This window comes from Astatotilapia calliptera, chromosome 11, assembly GCF_900246225.1.
Source record: "Astatotilapia calliptera chromosome 11, fAstCal1.2, whole genome shotgun sequence".
NCBI classification, from domain to species: Eukaryota; Metazoa; Chordata; class Actinopteri; order Cichliformes; family Cichlidae; genus Astatotilapia; species Astatotilapia calliptera.
This window is the reverse complement of record NC_039312.1, coordinates 29112894-29129411: the sequence shown is the minus strand read 5'-3', so window position 1 is coordinate 29129411 and position 16518 is coordinate 29112894. Positions and strand designations below refer to the sequence as shown.

At 39.3% G+C, this 16518-nt stretch overlaps 1 protein-coding gene across 5 annotated transcripts in view; it reads left to right on the top strand.

Annotated features, from left to right (window-relative positions):
* The window catches only part of bbs9 (Bardet-Biedl syndrome 9), a 183924-nt gene that overhangs the window by 317 nt on the left and 167089 nt on the right, over positions 1–16518 (top strand). For 4 of the 5 annotated variants that reach the window (XM_026183623.1, XM_026183621.1, XM_026183620.1 and 1 more), the window contains exons 2-6: positions 1371–1489; positions 2526–2676; positions 6850–6914; positions 7294–7407; positions 14571–14745. In XM_026183623.1, the coding sequence (XP_026039408.1) occupies positions 1371–1489; positions 2526–2676; positions 6850–6914; positions 7294–7407; positions 14571–14745 (624 nt within the window). Of the gene's footprint in view, positions 1–1326; positions 1490–2525; positions 2677–6849; positions 6915–7293; positions 7408–14570; positions 14746–16518 lie in introns of all 5 variants that reach the window. The other variant, XM_026183622.1, reaches the window with a different exon arrangement.

The following is a 16518-nucleotide window of genomic DNA, read 5'->3' as shown; positions in this document are numbered from 1 at the left end:
TGTGCAGGTTCACAACGACTTAAAACCGTTCTTGAATTTGTGTCACTAACTTTACTGTTTTTAACGTACAAATATGGAGAGTGTTGTTGCCCAAACAAGAGTCCTTATGGGTGTGAAGCAATAAATCTACAATTGAATAGCTATTACAAAAGTCTAAAATCCAAGAGCTTTCAAAATTTAATATCAGACTAGAACAATAAATTTACTTCTTGATTTATTTTTCCTTTCTATTCTTTGATTGTTGGACTGACTCTCTACTGTAGCATTTAACTCGAGAAAGATCCTATCTTCTCTTAATATTTATAGGCATTGTGCACACATTTAAGACTCCAAAATACGTGGAACTAAGTCCGAAATTAGGGAAACAAACCATTGGAAATGACGGGCTAAAATTACGTTTCCCATTCCACTTTTATTTGTCTGATGTTTGCACATAATTTAAAGTCTCATTCACAAAAAGAAAAAAACACAATTGCCTAACAAAGGGTTTAAAGTGTCTCGGTTTTTATTTTTAAAAAGTAACTCATTTATGCTGAAAACTTTACTTAAGGAACCTCAAAATATATTTAAAGCTAATTGATCTAATCTGGAGACATTGATGAGCAATAGACTGCCCCAAGCAAAACCAGTAAATTAGCACAAAGCCATGCAAATAGTCAGAGGATGATACTGTAAGTTATTCTGATCATAGAGTAATACTGATCAGATTCTTAACCTTTTAAACCTTGCTTTTTATGCAATGACTCGTCAATGTATTCCTTTAACAGCCTCCCCTTCCTGCATGGCAGTGCACTCTGAATAGGTCGGATTCTCTTTGTATGGATTAACTGTCCGTTCCACCTGCTCAGCACTTAGCAAGTAGAAAAGCTGCTTGCCCCCAACTATACACCTCCTTATTCCCCCCTCTATGCTCACATGCACAATCCTGAGGTCACATGACTGGCTCCCTTCTCTGCCATTGGCTGTAGTTGTAAGTGTTATGTTCAGAGCACTAGGGCTTCCTGGGGTAGTGGGTCAAGCTGTCACTATGCAAATGGCTCAAGGCAAGCCTTTTATGAAGGAAAATAGATGGTGGATTGATTTTGTGAATAAGTAGTCCTTAACCCTTCTTTATACTTGCTGTGGTGATGCTCTTAACATTTCTGGCGTTCTACCTAGAGCTGCTCAGTGAACAGGAGATAATGCTGTGAAAAGTTAATGCCTTGTAGATGCATACTCTGCTCTGTCTCTTTGCTCATCTGTCTACAATGTTTTTGTACCTATAGTTATTCAGTTATAGAGAAAGTCATTAACTGAACATTCTGTGGTTATTTATTTTGTTCACAGCATCTAATCCTTCACTTCTTCTGTGTTCCTGTCTGGTCAAATAGAGGCGGCATGTCTCTGTTCAAGGCACGTGATTGGTGGTCAGCAACACTTGGCGAAGGGGAGGAGTTTGACCAGGGATGCCTGTGTGTTGGAGACGTGGACAACAGTGGCACTGGACACGGTCAGTGTGTTGTGAGGAACTGATACACTAGCCATCCCATTTATCTATCTTTCTTAGTACGTCACTTCTAGTTTATTCTGTCAGGATAAAAACACATCAAGTTAAATGTGTCTACTGGATATAATTTGTGTATACGCACTTACTACTAGATTTCTGCCAACTGAAGCTTTAAACTGTTATTATTAAATTTAATTGTGATTGTCGGCAACCTGAACTAGATTTTCTTCTTATTGTTTCGGAGTCTAAGACTAAATTGCCCATAGGTGTGAATGCGGGAGTGAATGTGAGTGCGAATGGTTGTCTGTCCCTGTGTGTTAGCCCTGTGACAGTCTGGCGACCTGTCCAGGATGTACCCTGCCTCTCGCCCTATGACAGCTGGGATAGGCTCCAGCACCCCCCGTGACCCTGAAAAGGATAAGTGGAAGCGAATGGATGGATGGATGTTTCAGAGTCCTGAATTATCTTTATTTATCTTTGTGAAGGCTCCTAGTTCAGTCCTTTGTGTGAACAACACTTTAGTTCCTCTCCTTTTAAATGAACTCTTTTCTTATTGGCTGCCCTTCTCCATCCAAAAGCACAAAAGTGAGAGAGGTGTTCACCTGAGATGGCCATAATACGGACACCTGCCGTTACTCACTATCTGAAATTTGAGCTTTTGACTCATAGATAGCGGCACTCATGGCCCTTCAAAGTCACCTCACTATTTGAAGCTTAGGACAACAACAAAAAAAAGCAAAAGCATAAAACATCCCATTTAGATATCCTCAAAGTAGCCAAAACACAGAAGTATGGGAGCATAAATAAAACCCTTCTCATTTTGATTTGCAGTTCAACTCTGCATTATAATATGTGTTGCTAAACTGTATTTTTTTCAAGCTGGTTGAAAGAAGAGCTGATGGTAACACCGCTTGAGCCACTGGACCTCTTTTCTTTGCAGTATGTCAAACTCCAAAATAATAAAAGTTAGACTGCTACCAATGAGTAATAACCTCTATTCTCTCTGCTATTTCCCCTCTTTGTGATGATAAATTTGCAGACAAAGTTGTAGTGGGAAGTTACATGGGGATGCTGCGAATCTTCTCCCCGCATGCCAGTAAGACTATTGAAGGAGGTCAAGCTGATGCCCAGCTGCTTGAAGTTCAGCTTCAAAATGCCATCATCCAAGTCGAACTGGGCAAGTTTGTTTCGTAAGTATGCAAATCTAACCCACAAACAGTGGACAAGCATACCAAAAACATATGACAATGTACCGTAGTCATTGCTGGTTCTTTCTCTAAATTAAGCTCTTTTCCCCTTTTTGAGTCAAAGTTTTGTCAACATTTCTTTTCAGTTTGTCTGAATGAAACTAAAATGGATTTGGTCTTTAGTGTCACTCCTGATAAGTCAAGTCAAATCACCACAGCCTTGTGTTCTAACACTAGGACCATTGATTATGTTGCTAATCCCTCATTGCACCTTATCTCCTGCCTTCTTGGCTGCCTTCCACCATGTCAGGCCTTGACCACTGTGGTGGTGTTGTGTAGGACAAATTGATATAAGCACTCCCAGTCACAGTCTCACAAAAGTGCTACCTCATAAATTACACATTTGCTCTTTTAAACGGACAGAGGCAGGCAGAAAGAGTTTGTCGACAGTAGATGTTAATGCTAACATCAAATCTTTTTAAACCATCTTGCTTCCGATTGGTTGCCTCTCACAAAAAGGTTGAAACAAGGGTTTGGTGGGGCTTGCTCTAAACACATGCTTTAAAACAGCGGTCCCCAACCTTTTTTGCGCCACGGACCGGTTTATGCCCGACAATATTTTCACGGACCGGCCTTTAAGGTGTCGCGGATAAATACAACAAAATAAAACTAGTACCGGTACCGAAAAAAAGAAGATTTATTCATAACACACGTGAAAAGACCCAGGAAAACAGAGTTAAAGATAAAAACGATAACAAAATAACACTGAAAAACGATAAAAACCCTGAAAAACATACATTTCACACCCGGGCCTCAACTCTCGCGGCCCGGTACCAAACGACTCACGGACCAGTACCGGTCCGAGGCCCGGGGGTTGGGAACCGCTGCTTTAAAACCTTTAACTTGAAACATGTATGTCCTCAATCCAGCTTCGCAGAGAGCATACATTCACAGAGCATTGCTTGTTGGTACAAAATAGAAATGACATGTAGTGTTTCATGTCCACTTTAAATACATCCACTCTCACTGACATCATACCGAGTTCACATGCTTGATTTGAGATGAAGCATTTAAATCAATCTGAAATCTGAGCTTTTAGATCATTCTTGCAAATATGTGTGTATGATGTGAGCCATTCCAGCAATCACTGCAGATTTAGGCAAAGCAAGACAGGTCTTTTTGAAAAGTAACCAGTCTTATATTTGCATTGTCTTTGGTGGCTGAACAGGTCAGAGGTCACAGTTAGAGAGGATACTGTGCAGTTGATAGAGCTTTAGGAACTGAAGCAGGATGCACAGAGGAGCTGCCCTGTAATTGAATGTTCAGTGTCATCTGTTACATATGTGTGCCTTTCTGCAGTAATGAATCACAGGGCTTTCTTGAACTCTGTGTCATGACCTCGTGTGAATTATAAGCATTCATAGTATAGCCTGTAATAAAGCCTTACTTTAAAATGCCAGGCAGAAATAACCATTTGTAGCTTAATGCTCTGCTTTTTCATTCATAGAAAAAAGCATCCCTTCTGTTACTTACAACCACATTAACATCTTTTTCCACTGCAAAGTATGCTAACCTCAAACCAAGATTGCCAGGAGTTTCTCTCCCGACTCATGATTTACACGATCTATCAGTGGCCCAAACATAGTTGTGCTTATAATGTCAGGCTAACCACTGAGTTTCTAGCATAGTTTTAAAACCCAGGGCCACTTCCAGCGATGTTAGTGCATTGCTGGATACTACGAGTCAGTCAAGTGTAATGTGCAGATGTGTCCAGGAAAAAATCACTTGTTTTGAAGAGACATTGATCAGGTTTCAAAACTATGTAAATGTGGGAAGAAGGATAAAAGCAATTATGGGATAGGGCAGTGTTGATTAGATATAGGATTATTGTGGTAATTATTCAGAGCTGGAAAAAAAGGAAATTAAAGCAGGACTATAAAGATTTTGAAGGATGGAATATCTCAGATTTTCTATTATATATGTAATTGAAAAGTTGAAGTTATGACTAAAACACACGCTTGCTTGATTCAACACTGCACTCATATTTTACAGCTACATTAAAAAAAAACTTCAAATAAATAACTTAACAAATTCACTCCTTCTCAGGCTCCATACCTTTTTAATCCATGACGGTTAATGAAGTGAGATAAGAAAACCTCGACAAATGAAGAGAAAGTGAGGGACCTTTAACTGCTTGTAATTAGAATTTGTAGACCCTACTTTTAATTTTTGCTAGATGTGTTCTTTGTGAAATATTCTTAAGTCTTCAAATATCGATGGTTAGTGTAAATGTTTTTTTAATACCATCTTGAAGGGCTCCAGACAATGACTGATTGCAGTGTGGACCAATTCCTACTTGATGTAGCTGCAACCCCCCCCCCCCCCCCCCCCCCACACACACACACACACGCAAAAAAAGAAAAAAAAAAAGAAAAATCAAAACACTAGAGATACAGTCATTGTCATTGAAAGGTACTGGTAACATTTGGCATGGTTTGCAAATCTTAGTTTTATCCCAGCAAATCCAAAAGTGCTGTACCTGGGGACGGCAGCAGGTCACAAGACAATGTGGAAAAGGTAGGTGAGACAGAAAGCAAAGTCAAATAATGTTTTCTGACTCTAGTGATTGTGGAAATTCTTTGGATAAGACATAGAAGAAGAACATGCACTGTGTAAATATAGTAAAATGTGGTGTTGCCCTAAGTGCTCAAAACATTACAAGCAGCATGTGGCACAGACTCTTAAGGGAGTTTTGTAGTTCCCATAAATCAGCAGCTGTACAACTCATGCAGTAATGTCACCAGTGTGACAATTTAGTCCTGAACCATGAAAGAAACTAGAGATTCATATAATATGTGTAGTATTTTAGACTCATTGTTTACTGTAGTAAATACACAGTAAAATCCAAACCTTTATTTATCTGTTAAAATAATCAAGGACTTGAATCTGTCTGTGAAATTGATGCTGCCTTTCTTTAACATTAATCTCAACATTAATACCACACATTGCCTCGCTGCGGCTGCACAGGAACGTCCTGGAATGGAAGGTTTCTGGGAAAAGCTGTGGTCTGTCTCGAAGGCTTCCCACATCATCACACTGGGAGCAGAATCCAACTAAATCAGTCTGTTTGGAAGACGTTGTGTTTAGTTACCTGCGGTTTTTCGGCACAGCATTCTTCAGAGACTGGTGGGACATTTTGGACGCTGGCCTTGATAGCAAAGCACGTTGTAAATATTGTGGAGGCAGGCCGAGGTGGGCAGATGGTGAAAGGTTTTGTTTTCTTGGTTTTCTAAGAAAGAGCGAAAGCTTGTGGTTTTCAGTTTTCTAGTTCCTTGTTGTTGTTCTCTCAGCAAACATAACTGCAGTGGTTGAAACTTAGTAAGACGCATTTGTTCTCAGCCCAGAAAGCGGACACATTCCGTCTCAGTGGTTTTGTGGCAAGGTAAATAAGTGAAAAATCTAGGATCAGCATCACTGGAACATCATCTACACCTAAACCATAACCAATGTTAAAAAAATGCACCAGCTGTTGCAGTAATTATTTTAGACGAATGAGAGAGAATAAGAGTGGATGCCACCCTTGAGTTAAGAACATGGATTCAGCCACAGTGGCAGGAAGCATCTGCCCTGCTGGTGTCTGAGAAAGAAACTCTATCTTTACCAGCTGCAGGGCCGCAGTTCTAGTGTTATTCTAGCGTAGTGATTTTAGCTGTTATTTGGCTTATAACTAGGTGGTCTTGTTAAATAATTGTGGATTTTTAGAGGTATCCATCCAAAATAATCAACATGGGGTCCTGTTAAGCTGTAAAGGACATTACCCAAATGCACCACTGCACAACACAGGAAATAATTCCTCTCCATCGAATGCACAGTACACCCTTTTGGACATGCAAATCACAAAGTTTTACAGTTTAGAGTAAAATGTCAATCAAATATGTTTAATCTCCTTTAATATTCAGTATATTTATAATTGAGCTATTTGTATCTATTAGAGCAATTTTTTATATTATGTAACTTTGTAATATATTGTATCTTTGGTTAAATTTGGTTCAGTATCTTGGAGTAACTGTAACACATAATTTCACACAAAGTATTCTGATTCTGATAAAAGGGTTTTAGTTTTGTAGGTTATCGTATTATTGAACTGCTTTAGTACTTTCTTTGCTGTCTTTTCAGGTGTTCAGAGCTTCTTCACTTGGCTGTTCTCCACCCCAGAAAGCTGTCAGTCTACTCTGTATCAGGTAAAATTTACATAAACAGGGTTTTCATTATTTATGTTTAGTAAATGGACTGATAGTTATAAGATGCTTTTCTACACCACGGAGCACTCAAAGCACTTACATTACAAACCACATTCATACACAGATTGTTCTCTGCTCTTTAAGTTCCCTATATCTGTCACACTCACACGCTTATGGATGCCTTATGGCTAATTTGATGTCCAGTATCTTGCCCTTCACCATGCAGACTGGAGAACATGAACCATTGATCTTCAAATCCCAAACCACTTGCTAAGCCACAGCCACCCTTTTTGGGATCAGTTTTCACTTTTAAGGGTGTCATTATATCTTCTCTTAATTGAAGTTGGGTTTTTTGTGTGTTTTTTTTAACCTTATGCAGGCACTGCAGGGAACGTGGAGCATGGTGACCAGTACCAGCTCAAGTTGGTTTATGAGCATAACCTGCAAAGAACAGCCTGCAACATGACTTACGGCACCTTTGGAGGAGTCACGGGTACACTAAATTCACTTTTTTCATAATATTGTTTTAAACAAGAGAGATGTAAAGCTGTCCTGGAATCACACAAGAATTTTGGTGCATAATAACTTCTCTTAGTAACAGCTTTCTGACAGCAGTGCCATAAGCCATGCACACACATGTAAGTCATTTATACCAAAGAAAACTTTATGTCCACCAGGAATAGTGGCTGGCTATAAAGGGTACTTTTACTGCTTTACAAGTTCTGTGTGTCAGCTTTTGCGTGTGGGTTTTTCTTTTGAGTATTTAACAAAGGAAAGTCAAAAGGCTGAGTATAGGCATTTAGTTGTGTTGATTATCATCAACATCAGTGAGGGACCTCACAAATATATTGAAGTGCAAGCGGTGTGCATTAGTGAACATCTGTGCATGTGTCTTGGCATAAGAGGCAATTGGCAGCGCTGGACAAATACATAAAACTATAAAAGTCTATAAGAAGAGTGAAGGAGGAAAAGGGAGAGAAAGAGAGAGGTCATGTAGCTGCGCTCTCTTTAGTCTATTGGGCTTTTGGAAAAACCAAGTAGGGGAAAGCCCTAATGGAGTAAGCATCCAAGAAAAACACACATACACGCGCACACACACACACACACACACACACACACACACACACACACACACACACACACACACACACACACACACACACACACACTCACAGAAACACAGGGAACCCCCTTTAAAGGAGAGAAAATGACATTTCCAAATAAAGCCTGTATTGTCAAGGTGTGTGTGTGAACAGAGAGCTTGCCAGACTCTGTGGCCTGGCATGATGAATCCGTCATTCACTTCATGTTTAGAGAGCCTGTCTGTCTGTCTGTGTGCAAGTGCTCATCTAAGTGTGTATTTGATTGATAGAAAGAACAGTGTGGGCTAATTAAAACCAAAACCAATACCTTGGCCTGTACTGAGTGCACGTGTGTAGGACATACCACAAACCAATAACTCTGACTGTGTCCACGTGTTTTCTGGTTTCCCCACACTGTGCAGGATGTGTTTCAGATGTCAGCTGAGCTCTCATGTAAACTTGTGTTCTTTCACCCATGCTCTCTACTGTCGCCAAGTGCTTCCTTATAGGGCAACTTGTGATCTCTGGGGTTCTTGCAGTCTAAAATGACATGAGGTAGCTGATTGTTGTGAAGTAGTGTGGTGTAAATAAAACTGGGTCTTTGTGCCATGTCCAAGTTTGACATCTGTGTACCTAAATGTTTTAGCGATCCTTACTTATGACTAAAAATAGACATGCATTCCTGACCATTTGACCTTGAACTTTATAACCACAAGTAAATGTTTCAACCCAATGCTGTTTCCTAACCTAAACCTCTGGTTAACCCCTAAACCAAGTCTTATCCCTTAAACAGCCCTTGACCGGAAACTCGGTAAACACAGAAAACCATACAGGCAGACTAGTATTCACTTTACATCTCTAGTCTTTTCCTATAGTGTACACCAGTAGATGGCAGTACAGGCCCTAGAACTGCTCTTCTATTTCACCTTGATACTGAATGAATGAGGTCCTGTTTTAATTCTTGTACGGGAATTCCCCTTTCCCAGCTTTCCCAAGTAAGGAGTTCTGAGTAGAGATTTAGTGCCTTGTTCAAGAACGGCTTCATCAGAATGGTGTGCATGTTTACACATGCTTTATTTTGCAGATAATGGTAATGCTTATTCTTTCAAAATTTTTTTTTTTTTTTACATTTTTAGATCATTTTTAGTGCTTTTAAATGTTTATGAGTGTAAGACTATATATATGTGGCAATAATCCTAAAAAATTATTAGAGAAAAATCCCCCAAAATAAATGACATTTGGGGAAATCTGAATCTATTTTGATGTTGCAACTCTTCATCTAAATTCTCAGTTTGCTGCCTGCCTTTTTTTAACCTTGTTTTTGATTATAATTGTTATGGACGGATTTTTTTTTTTTTTTTTTGCATTTTAGATTGGATATAGTAGAAACAGAGGAGAGGGGAAAGGATGATGTGCAACAGAAGTGCTCCCCACTTATTTTGCACTGTTCTGCATTATTTCTGTCTTCTTTGTTTACTGTAGCAGCTGTTTAGTTTTGTAGTCTAAATTATACCAATAACGATCAATGCTTCATTTATAACTGAAGATATTTGTGTTCTGTTTGACTACATACACATAAAAGAGGCTATTTTTATTTCTCTTTTCCTTTTAAAGGGCAGATGAGTTTTTGATCTGTGTGCGTTTTATTGGGAAAAGATGTTCGCTGTTTGCTCTTTCCTCACCATTTCACATAGTTTACAAGAAAATGAGCCGATCTCACAGTTGATTGGATGAAACACAAACATACACATACTCGTAATGATTATCTTGCACACACACACACACACATACACACACACACACACACACACACACTGGACAGTATTTTCTGTGTAGTTTTACTGCATAGACAGTGATAGTCACAGCTCTGAGGCAAGAGCAGACTTCTGAAAATGTATTTCTTCCACAGATGTTGTGTGATAAGACTCTGTGTGTTTAGATCACAGTTAGTATAATAGACAGATTTGGTCACTATGACATCATTCATTTTTGTGGTTGTATTTTGAAACCTTAACATTTGCTTGTGTTGTGGAAGTGTTCTGGAGTATTCTGGAGCCACAACTAACCATATTTTGATGAGAATTAATTTAGTGGCATGTTACCAACTAACAATAGAAAGCTTGGATAGTACGCTGCATGCATACACTGTAAGGAATAAACGCCCTACACAGATATCTTGGTAAATTTGTGCTAAGTAACAGACTACTGCAATATTAAAAATGTATCAAAACAGATACACAGACTTCCTGGTGATTCTGTACCACACAGCTATCCATTTTAATTATGAGATAATTCTCTTAAAATGCCCAACAAGCCACCAACAGCACAAATGCAGTGGAGAGATCCAGCTCATTAAGTACATTTAGCAGAGTTGAGGACTAGCAGAAACAAATTGCTTTTGGCTTCCTGCCTGGGGACAGACCTATCAGTCAAAGTGGCCATGCCCCTTAAATCCAATTTCTAGATGGAGGAGTTATAATAAGGTTCATCCACTTTAAAGCTGTTGTGAAGGAAGTAAACTTATGTAGTGGCATAAAACATTTTATTACCAGTCTGTATGAATGCTTTTTAAGGCTGTAAAGTTGGTCATTTTAACATTGGAGTTTACAGGTACTCACTCACTTTTGTAGCCAGCCTCAAGTGGCCACTAGAGGTACTGCAGTTTTGGCACATCCATGTGGGTTCATTTGTCACCCGTGGAGGTTGCTGCTTGGTTTGGATATGGAAACTAGCGTGTGTGCGTGTGGGAGTGTTTTTGCAAGTCGTGTCTGCTGTTACACGTGAGTGTGTGTGCGTGTGGGTTTGCATGTGTTGGTCTATAATAGCACCCATTTAGCAGTGCTGTAGGCACTGTAATAGCAGCTCTGTATTAATACTACTCTAATAGCTGGGCTGCCATTTGGTTTGGGTCACTTTCAGGCCACACACTTACAGTCGAAGTATAGACTGGTCTTACACACACACACACACACATATACACACATATACACACATATACACACACACATACATATATATATATATATATATATATATATATATATATATATATATATAGACACATAGATGCATGCACTCACATGTTGTGGTCCCCGAGCCAGCACATTCACATGTACCTACAACTTTCCCTCTTTCTCTCACACTCTCACATTTTCTCTCTCATATTTACACAGAGGCGAGGTGCTGCCCACAGCAGTGTGCGGCCAGCCTCTGTGCTTTGTTGGCTGCTCTGTGTGCTTGTTCAACAAGTCTTATTAATGACACTAATACAGGCCTGTTTCCTCCACTGTGTCTGAGCAGTGGCTCTCATACTGGGCTCTTTGACACACTATACCTGGCCGTGGGCGTGTGAAATTACATTTGGACAGTTGCTGTTATGAAACAGCTTGGCTCTCGTTTTCACTCTGTATTTCTTATTATTGATGATACAGAGTCATGTCAGGCTGTGCTGAGTGTCTGTTGTTTTGACCCTTGAGCTGCCTTTGAGGGTCGGAAATGACATCCAGAAACCTGACAAATCGGTGAAGTGTTTGTCTGAGACAGGTCTTTACCTCAGCCTGTTCACACAGTCTTGGTCTGCTTCGAGTAGAACAATGACTTAAGAAACCAAAATGACTTTGATCATTTCAATGCTGTTGTCTGTTTTTCCCTTTTATAATGCGGTAACCTGTTTCCAAATCTGATTTGTTGCTTATAATTGATGGATTTCAATAATGCAGTAGGTTGTGAAATATTTTAGCAGTTTATTTTTTTGTTTTACTCTCTCATGATAATATCCAGCTAGTATCTTGAACATCCGATAGTATCTGTTATTGTTGCGGGAGAAATGGTGATGTAAAATTTTTCAGAAGAATTTCCTTGAGTGACTGATTGAATTTATATCAGAACATACTTAATTGAAAATGTACATTTTTCAAATAGTCATTATTTATGTCCGTACTACTGTAGGTTAGATTATTATATATAGATATTGTTAGTGATTTTTTTTAGTCTATAAAAAATGCACAAAATATTCATCTTTAGGAAAATTTCAAGGAAATAAAATTTATAAAACCAGAAGTCATTTTCAAAGAAATCTTAGTGACCTTTATAAAATTTTAATACTGTATATTTTCCCACCAACAGAAGAAGTTGCCTACCACAGCATACCGTTTTGGATGGTACAGCATTTGTTGACATTACTATTCATTCTAACGGAAGTTTTCATCTCACAGGCCTAGAGACCAGTTGGTGACCCAGAGGCAAAATGCTTGGTGTGTGGTTGATCGAGGTTGCTAGCTATCACCAGGTGAAATCTGTCTCAAAGAGGGTGTCAAAAACCTCCTTTTGATTCCTTTAGTCACTAGCAAATTGTTTTGTTTGCTCATAATTTGCATTAAAGACACTGAGTTGCCTGCAAACACTTACATTTACTTTCATACTCAAATCGGAAACCGAGAATGTTTCCCTCAAAAGTAAAAGCTTTGCCTTTTGAAATGTGTTGGTTCCAGTGAGAAGGCACAACTGTTTCTTCAAATGCAAACTCTCTACATTCCCAGGTTGCATCGTATGTTTCACAATTTCACTACCACCTGGTGAGTAGTCTGCAACTGTTTGCAGACAAGTTCGTACCTTTCTTGGAAACTACTGGCAACCACCACAACCTGCTATCTACCCAAGCTCCTCAGTTGATCACAAAACTGCATGAACCTGCATGAACCAGTTGTGGAGTACACAGTTTTAACTAGTGACTGCATTTATCACCGGGTCACTAATAGATTTCTGGGCCTGTATGAAAGAGAGTTGAGCAATCAGTTGCATGCAATAGCCAACAACCTCCAGCAATGACTCACAACTGTTCCGGAATCTGCATTTTTTCCCCAACGGTTTCTGGGTAGTCACCAACAGGTCTCTAGGCCGGTGTGAATGAGGAAAACAATACACAGCAACAGGCAAATGCAAGTAGAGAAAAAAGTGGAAAACAGACAATGAATCCACCTGTTCATGACAGAACACCATTTATTAAATTAAAAATTTTAAACATAAATGACGTATGCTGACATTTAGGACAAATTGCTCTTTATGGCAACCTCAGCCAGCTGAATTTAGGGTTGTTTTAGCTTTAATTTAATTATATTGAACATAATATAAATGAAAACAATCACAGTCTGGGTCTGTTTTAAGAAAATACAGAACACTAGTGTTTAAGAGACACTGTCAACACTATAATTGGCTGGAGCTTGTGCATTTCCACAAATTTTCCACATTAAGGACATTTGGACAGCAGACGTTCATGACTTACAGTTTTGAACTAAACACAATGCACTCGGTCCTCAGAAGACTACATTTGTTTTTCAGATATATATATTTTTTTAACTCCACACTCAAGAATACACACTTGTGGCTGGATATAATCCACCCATATGAAGACATGCACATTCTGCTTCAACATTTGCTGTTGGCTCTCCATCAAATATTGTGTTTAACACACTTTTATTCACAGGGTGTGTTTGCGATGTATGAGACCTTGTCCTTCAGTGTGTTAATGGCCACCCTGAATGGCCGCTCATCACTCAGGCACACACACACTCTCACACACACATACTTGTTGACACAGAATAGGTGTGTAGGAGTGTGTGGCTTTTCTGTCTAAATCCTTGGTGATAGATGTTAAGTATGTATGTATGTGTTTGTGTGCACTGTAGGTGGCTGTCTCCCTGACCTCTAGTTGATGGCAGTGTGAGTTTTAATAGCGCATTGAGGCCTAATTATAGTTCTCTGGTCACACAGCCCCACTGCTTTATGGCAGTGTGTGCTGCTGTGTATTTTGTGTGTCGGGGCTTAGTATGTCCTACACCAGGCCTTTCCTAATAAACACGTAGTCTTGAACACATTTATACTTACAGCCAGGTGTCTGTGTGTATGAGTATGGAGGTGTTAATGGAGATATCAGATTCAGGCAGAGGGAGTAACGCACCTCACAGCACAACACAACATCAGGGCTGAAATTAAACAAAAGCCACAAAAGTCCTCCAGGATCTTTGGTGCTTGTGTTATTAAAAAAAAGTGTTTTTTGTTGTTTTTTTTTATTGAGGGATGTAGATGAAGCAGCCAAAAAAGCAGCCTGTATTCTTTACATGAATTAGTTTGTTTGCTGTGCAGTCTGACCTTGTCTAAAGGCCAAAGTGTTTCGAAAGGTGGAGCTAAAAGTCCCAGAGAGTGACTGGACATGATGAGTTGTACAAATGTAGATAATGGTGTACACTTTGAGATGGTTTCTGTTCAGTGACATTGATGATGTTAGACTAGGTTGTTTGTTCAAATTGTGTCAGAGAAACATGGGGGAAAGCTTAGGATACACTTAAAAGTTGAAGCTCCACCTGTTTTTACGCCACCGACGTTGTTAATTGCTACATGAAATTAACCTCTCTCTGAAAGCCAAACTGGAAAATACCTAGCAAAACATACCTGAGTTCACAGTATAACATTGTATTTAATTACATTGTTTTTTGTGTGTTTTTGTTTGCTATTATCAGTTCAAAACATTTTAGCTTGTGAATAAATCTACTTTGCTGCCCCCCACTCTCTCCATCAGGTCATCATTCCCTCTGTATCCAGTCTATGGACGGGATGCTGATGTTCTTCGAGCAGGACAGCTACTCTTTTGGCAGGTTCCTCCCTGGTTTTCTGCTGCCTGGTCCCCTGACTTACAACCCCAGAACAGACAGCTTCCTCACTGTATCCTCTGCACGAGAGCTGGAGAGCTACAAGTAGGCTTTTTTATAATTCATTTATTTATTAACTTTTTTCATCTTGTGTTACTTGCCTGAAGACTGCAGTGTTGTAATCCCACAAATATTTGCAAGCAAGATAGCTGGGATAAAGTTACAGTATAATACTTTCACAGCTTTCAGTGAAGTCCATCACATAATAATTTCTACAACATACATCTCCAGATGCCCTCAAATGGCATCAATAGTCTTGTCTTTCATTTCTGATTGTTGGTGGCATCAGAGGAGTCCATAGTCTATGGGAGAATCCCAGCTGAGGGATTTTTGCAATACAGCTTCGAGTCCATTTTCTTCATTGCATAGACTTTGTATGTATGCACTATGAGAGGAGTAATGTTGTATGCTGGAATGTATGTAACTGATTTCTAACAGCAAGATCCTTGATATAGGCCTATATATTAGTTGCTAGAAAATACTGAAGTTTTATTCTAAGATGGAAAAAAACCCCAAGTTGCTATTAAAAAGGAATTCACATCTGTTTACAAGTAATATTTAGGCTCGAACAGTATAAACTTTCTTAAGGTTATCTGATTCACAGTCTTCAGTATCAGCTGCTGATGGTTAACGAGCAGTGCTGACTAAATCCCCACCATCCGAACACCATCTGCTCCCAGTGCAGATCTTGTCTGGATGGACCGAAACACACACACAGACGCACTTGCGCACACATGGTTTGATCGGAAAGTACCTCATTTTAATGTAAGCACATGTACACTTCACTCTGACTGCATATCGTTAAGAAGTCTTACAGACTGCGTGGGTGTACGCTGTGCATGCGTGCAGTCTTCTCTTCCAGCTGTTTGTTATCTGGGTGCCCCCCACCAGTATCAAGACACTCTCCAGACTAGATATCACAGTGGAAACCCTGACGTCACCGTTCTCACTGGACACACACACAAACACAGCCCTGCAGTGTACAGACTGCAGTAAATCAGACAGAGCTCAGCAGACGTATACAAGCTTTCCATAAATGACAGCACAGCATTACGAATGCAACAAACTTATTTCCTTTACACTGTGCATTAAACACCTCTAACCAACGTAATGTCTCTGCTATAAATAGAACTTCACATTTAGTGGAGACTTTAGAGTTTAGCCAGAACAAGACTTTGATGTGTCACAATAAATGTAAACACTAAATAGCATGCAGTCAGAGCTGTTCAGTCAGTACAGATGAGCATCATTAGTTAAAGATATGAAGTGCTACATAAATGATCAGTTGATTAGGATACCTACTAAAAAATAAAAGTTAAAAAAATTGCTAGAAGTAAAAGTGTTTTGCTCCTTGGGATACAAGTCACCAACACATACAATTTATGATTTATACTTTGCTCTTCCTGTCCCCATATTCAAGCTTGCTGCACATCCAGGAAGCCCAAGTTATCACCGTGTTTGTGTGACTAAACATTTTCATAACAAGGATCACTCTGCTTGAAGATTAATTAAATTGATATAGCATCAAAAAAAAAATTTGTGCATTAAATTTTAGAAGTGATGGCTTTAATAGAAATAATGCTTTATTTGTATGGGACTTTAGGAACTGTTAGAAGGTGCCTCACAGTTTGGATAAACATTTGAACACATACATTTGCCACATAAAGTACATAAAAACACACATCCAAGCATCCGCTCTTACATAAGCATCTCTTTCCATGTGGACTTTGGATTTGGTGATGAGCATAGAGCAGTTCCTGTTGCAGATGCACGATAAATGGTTTTCATATCACACAATAGCAGCAGGAAATGTATTAG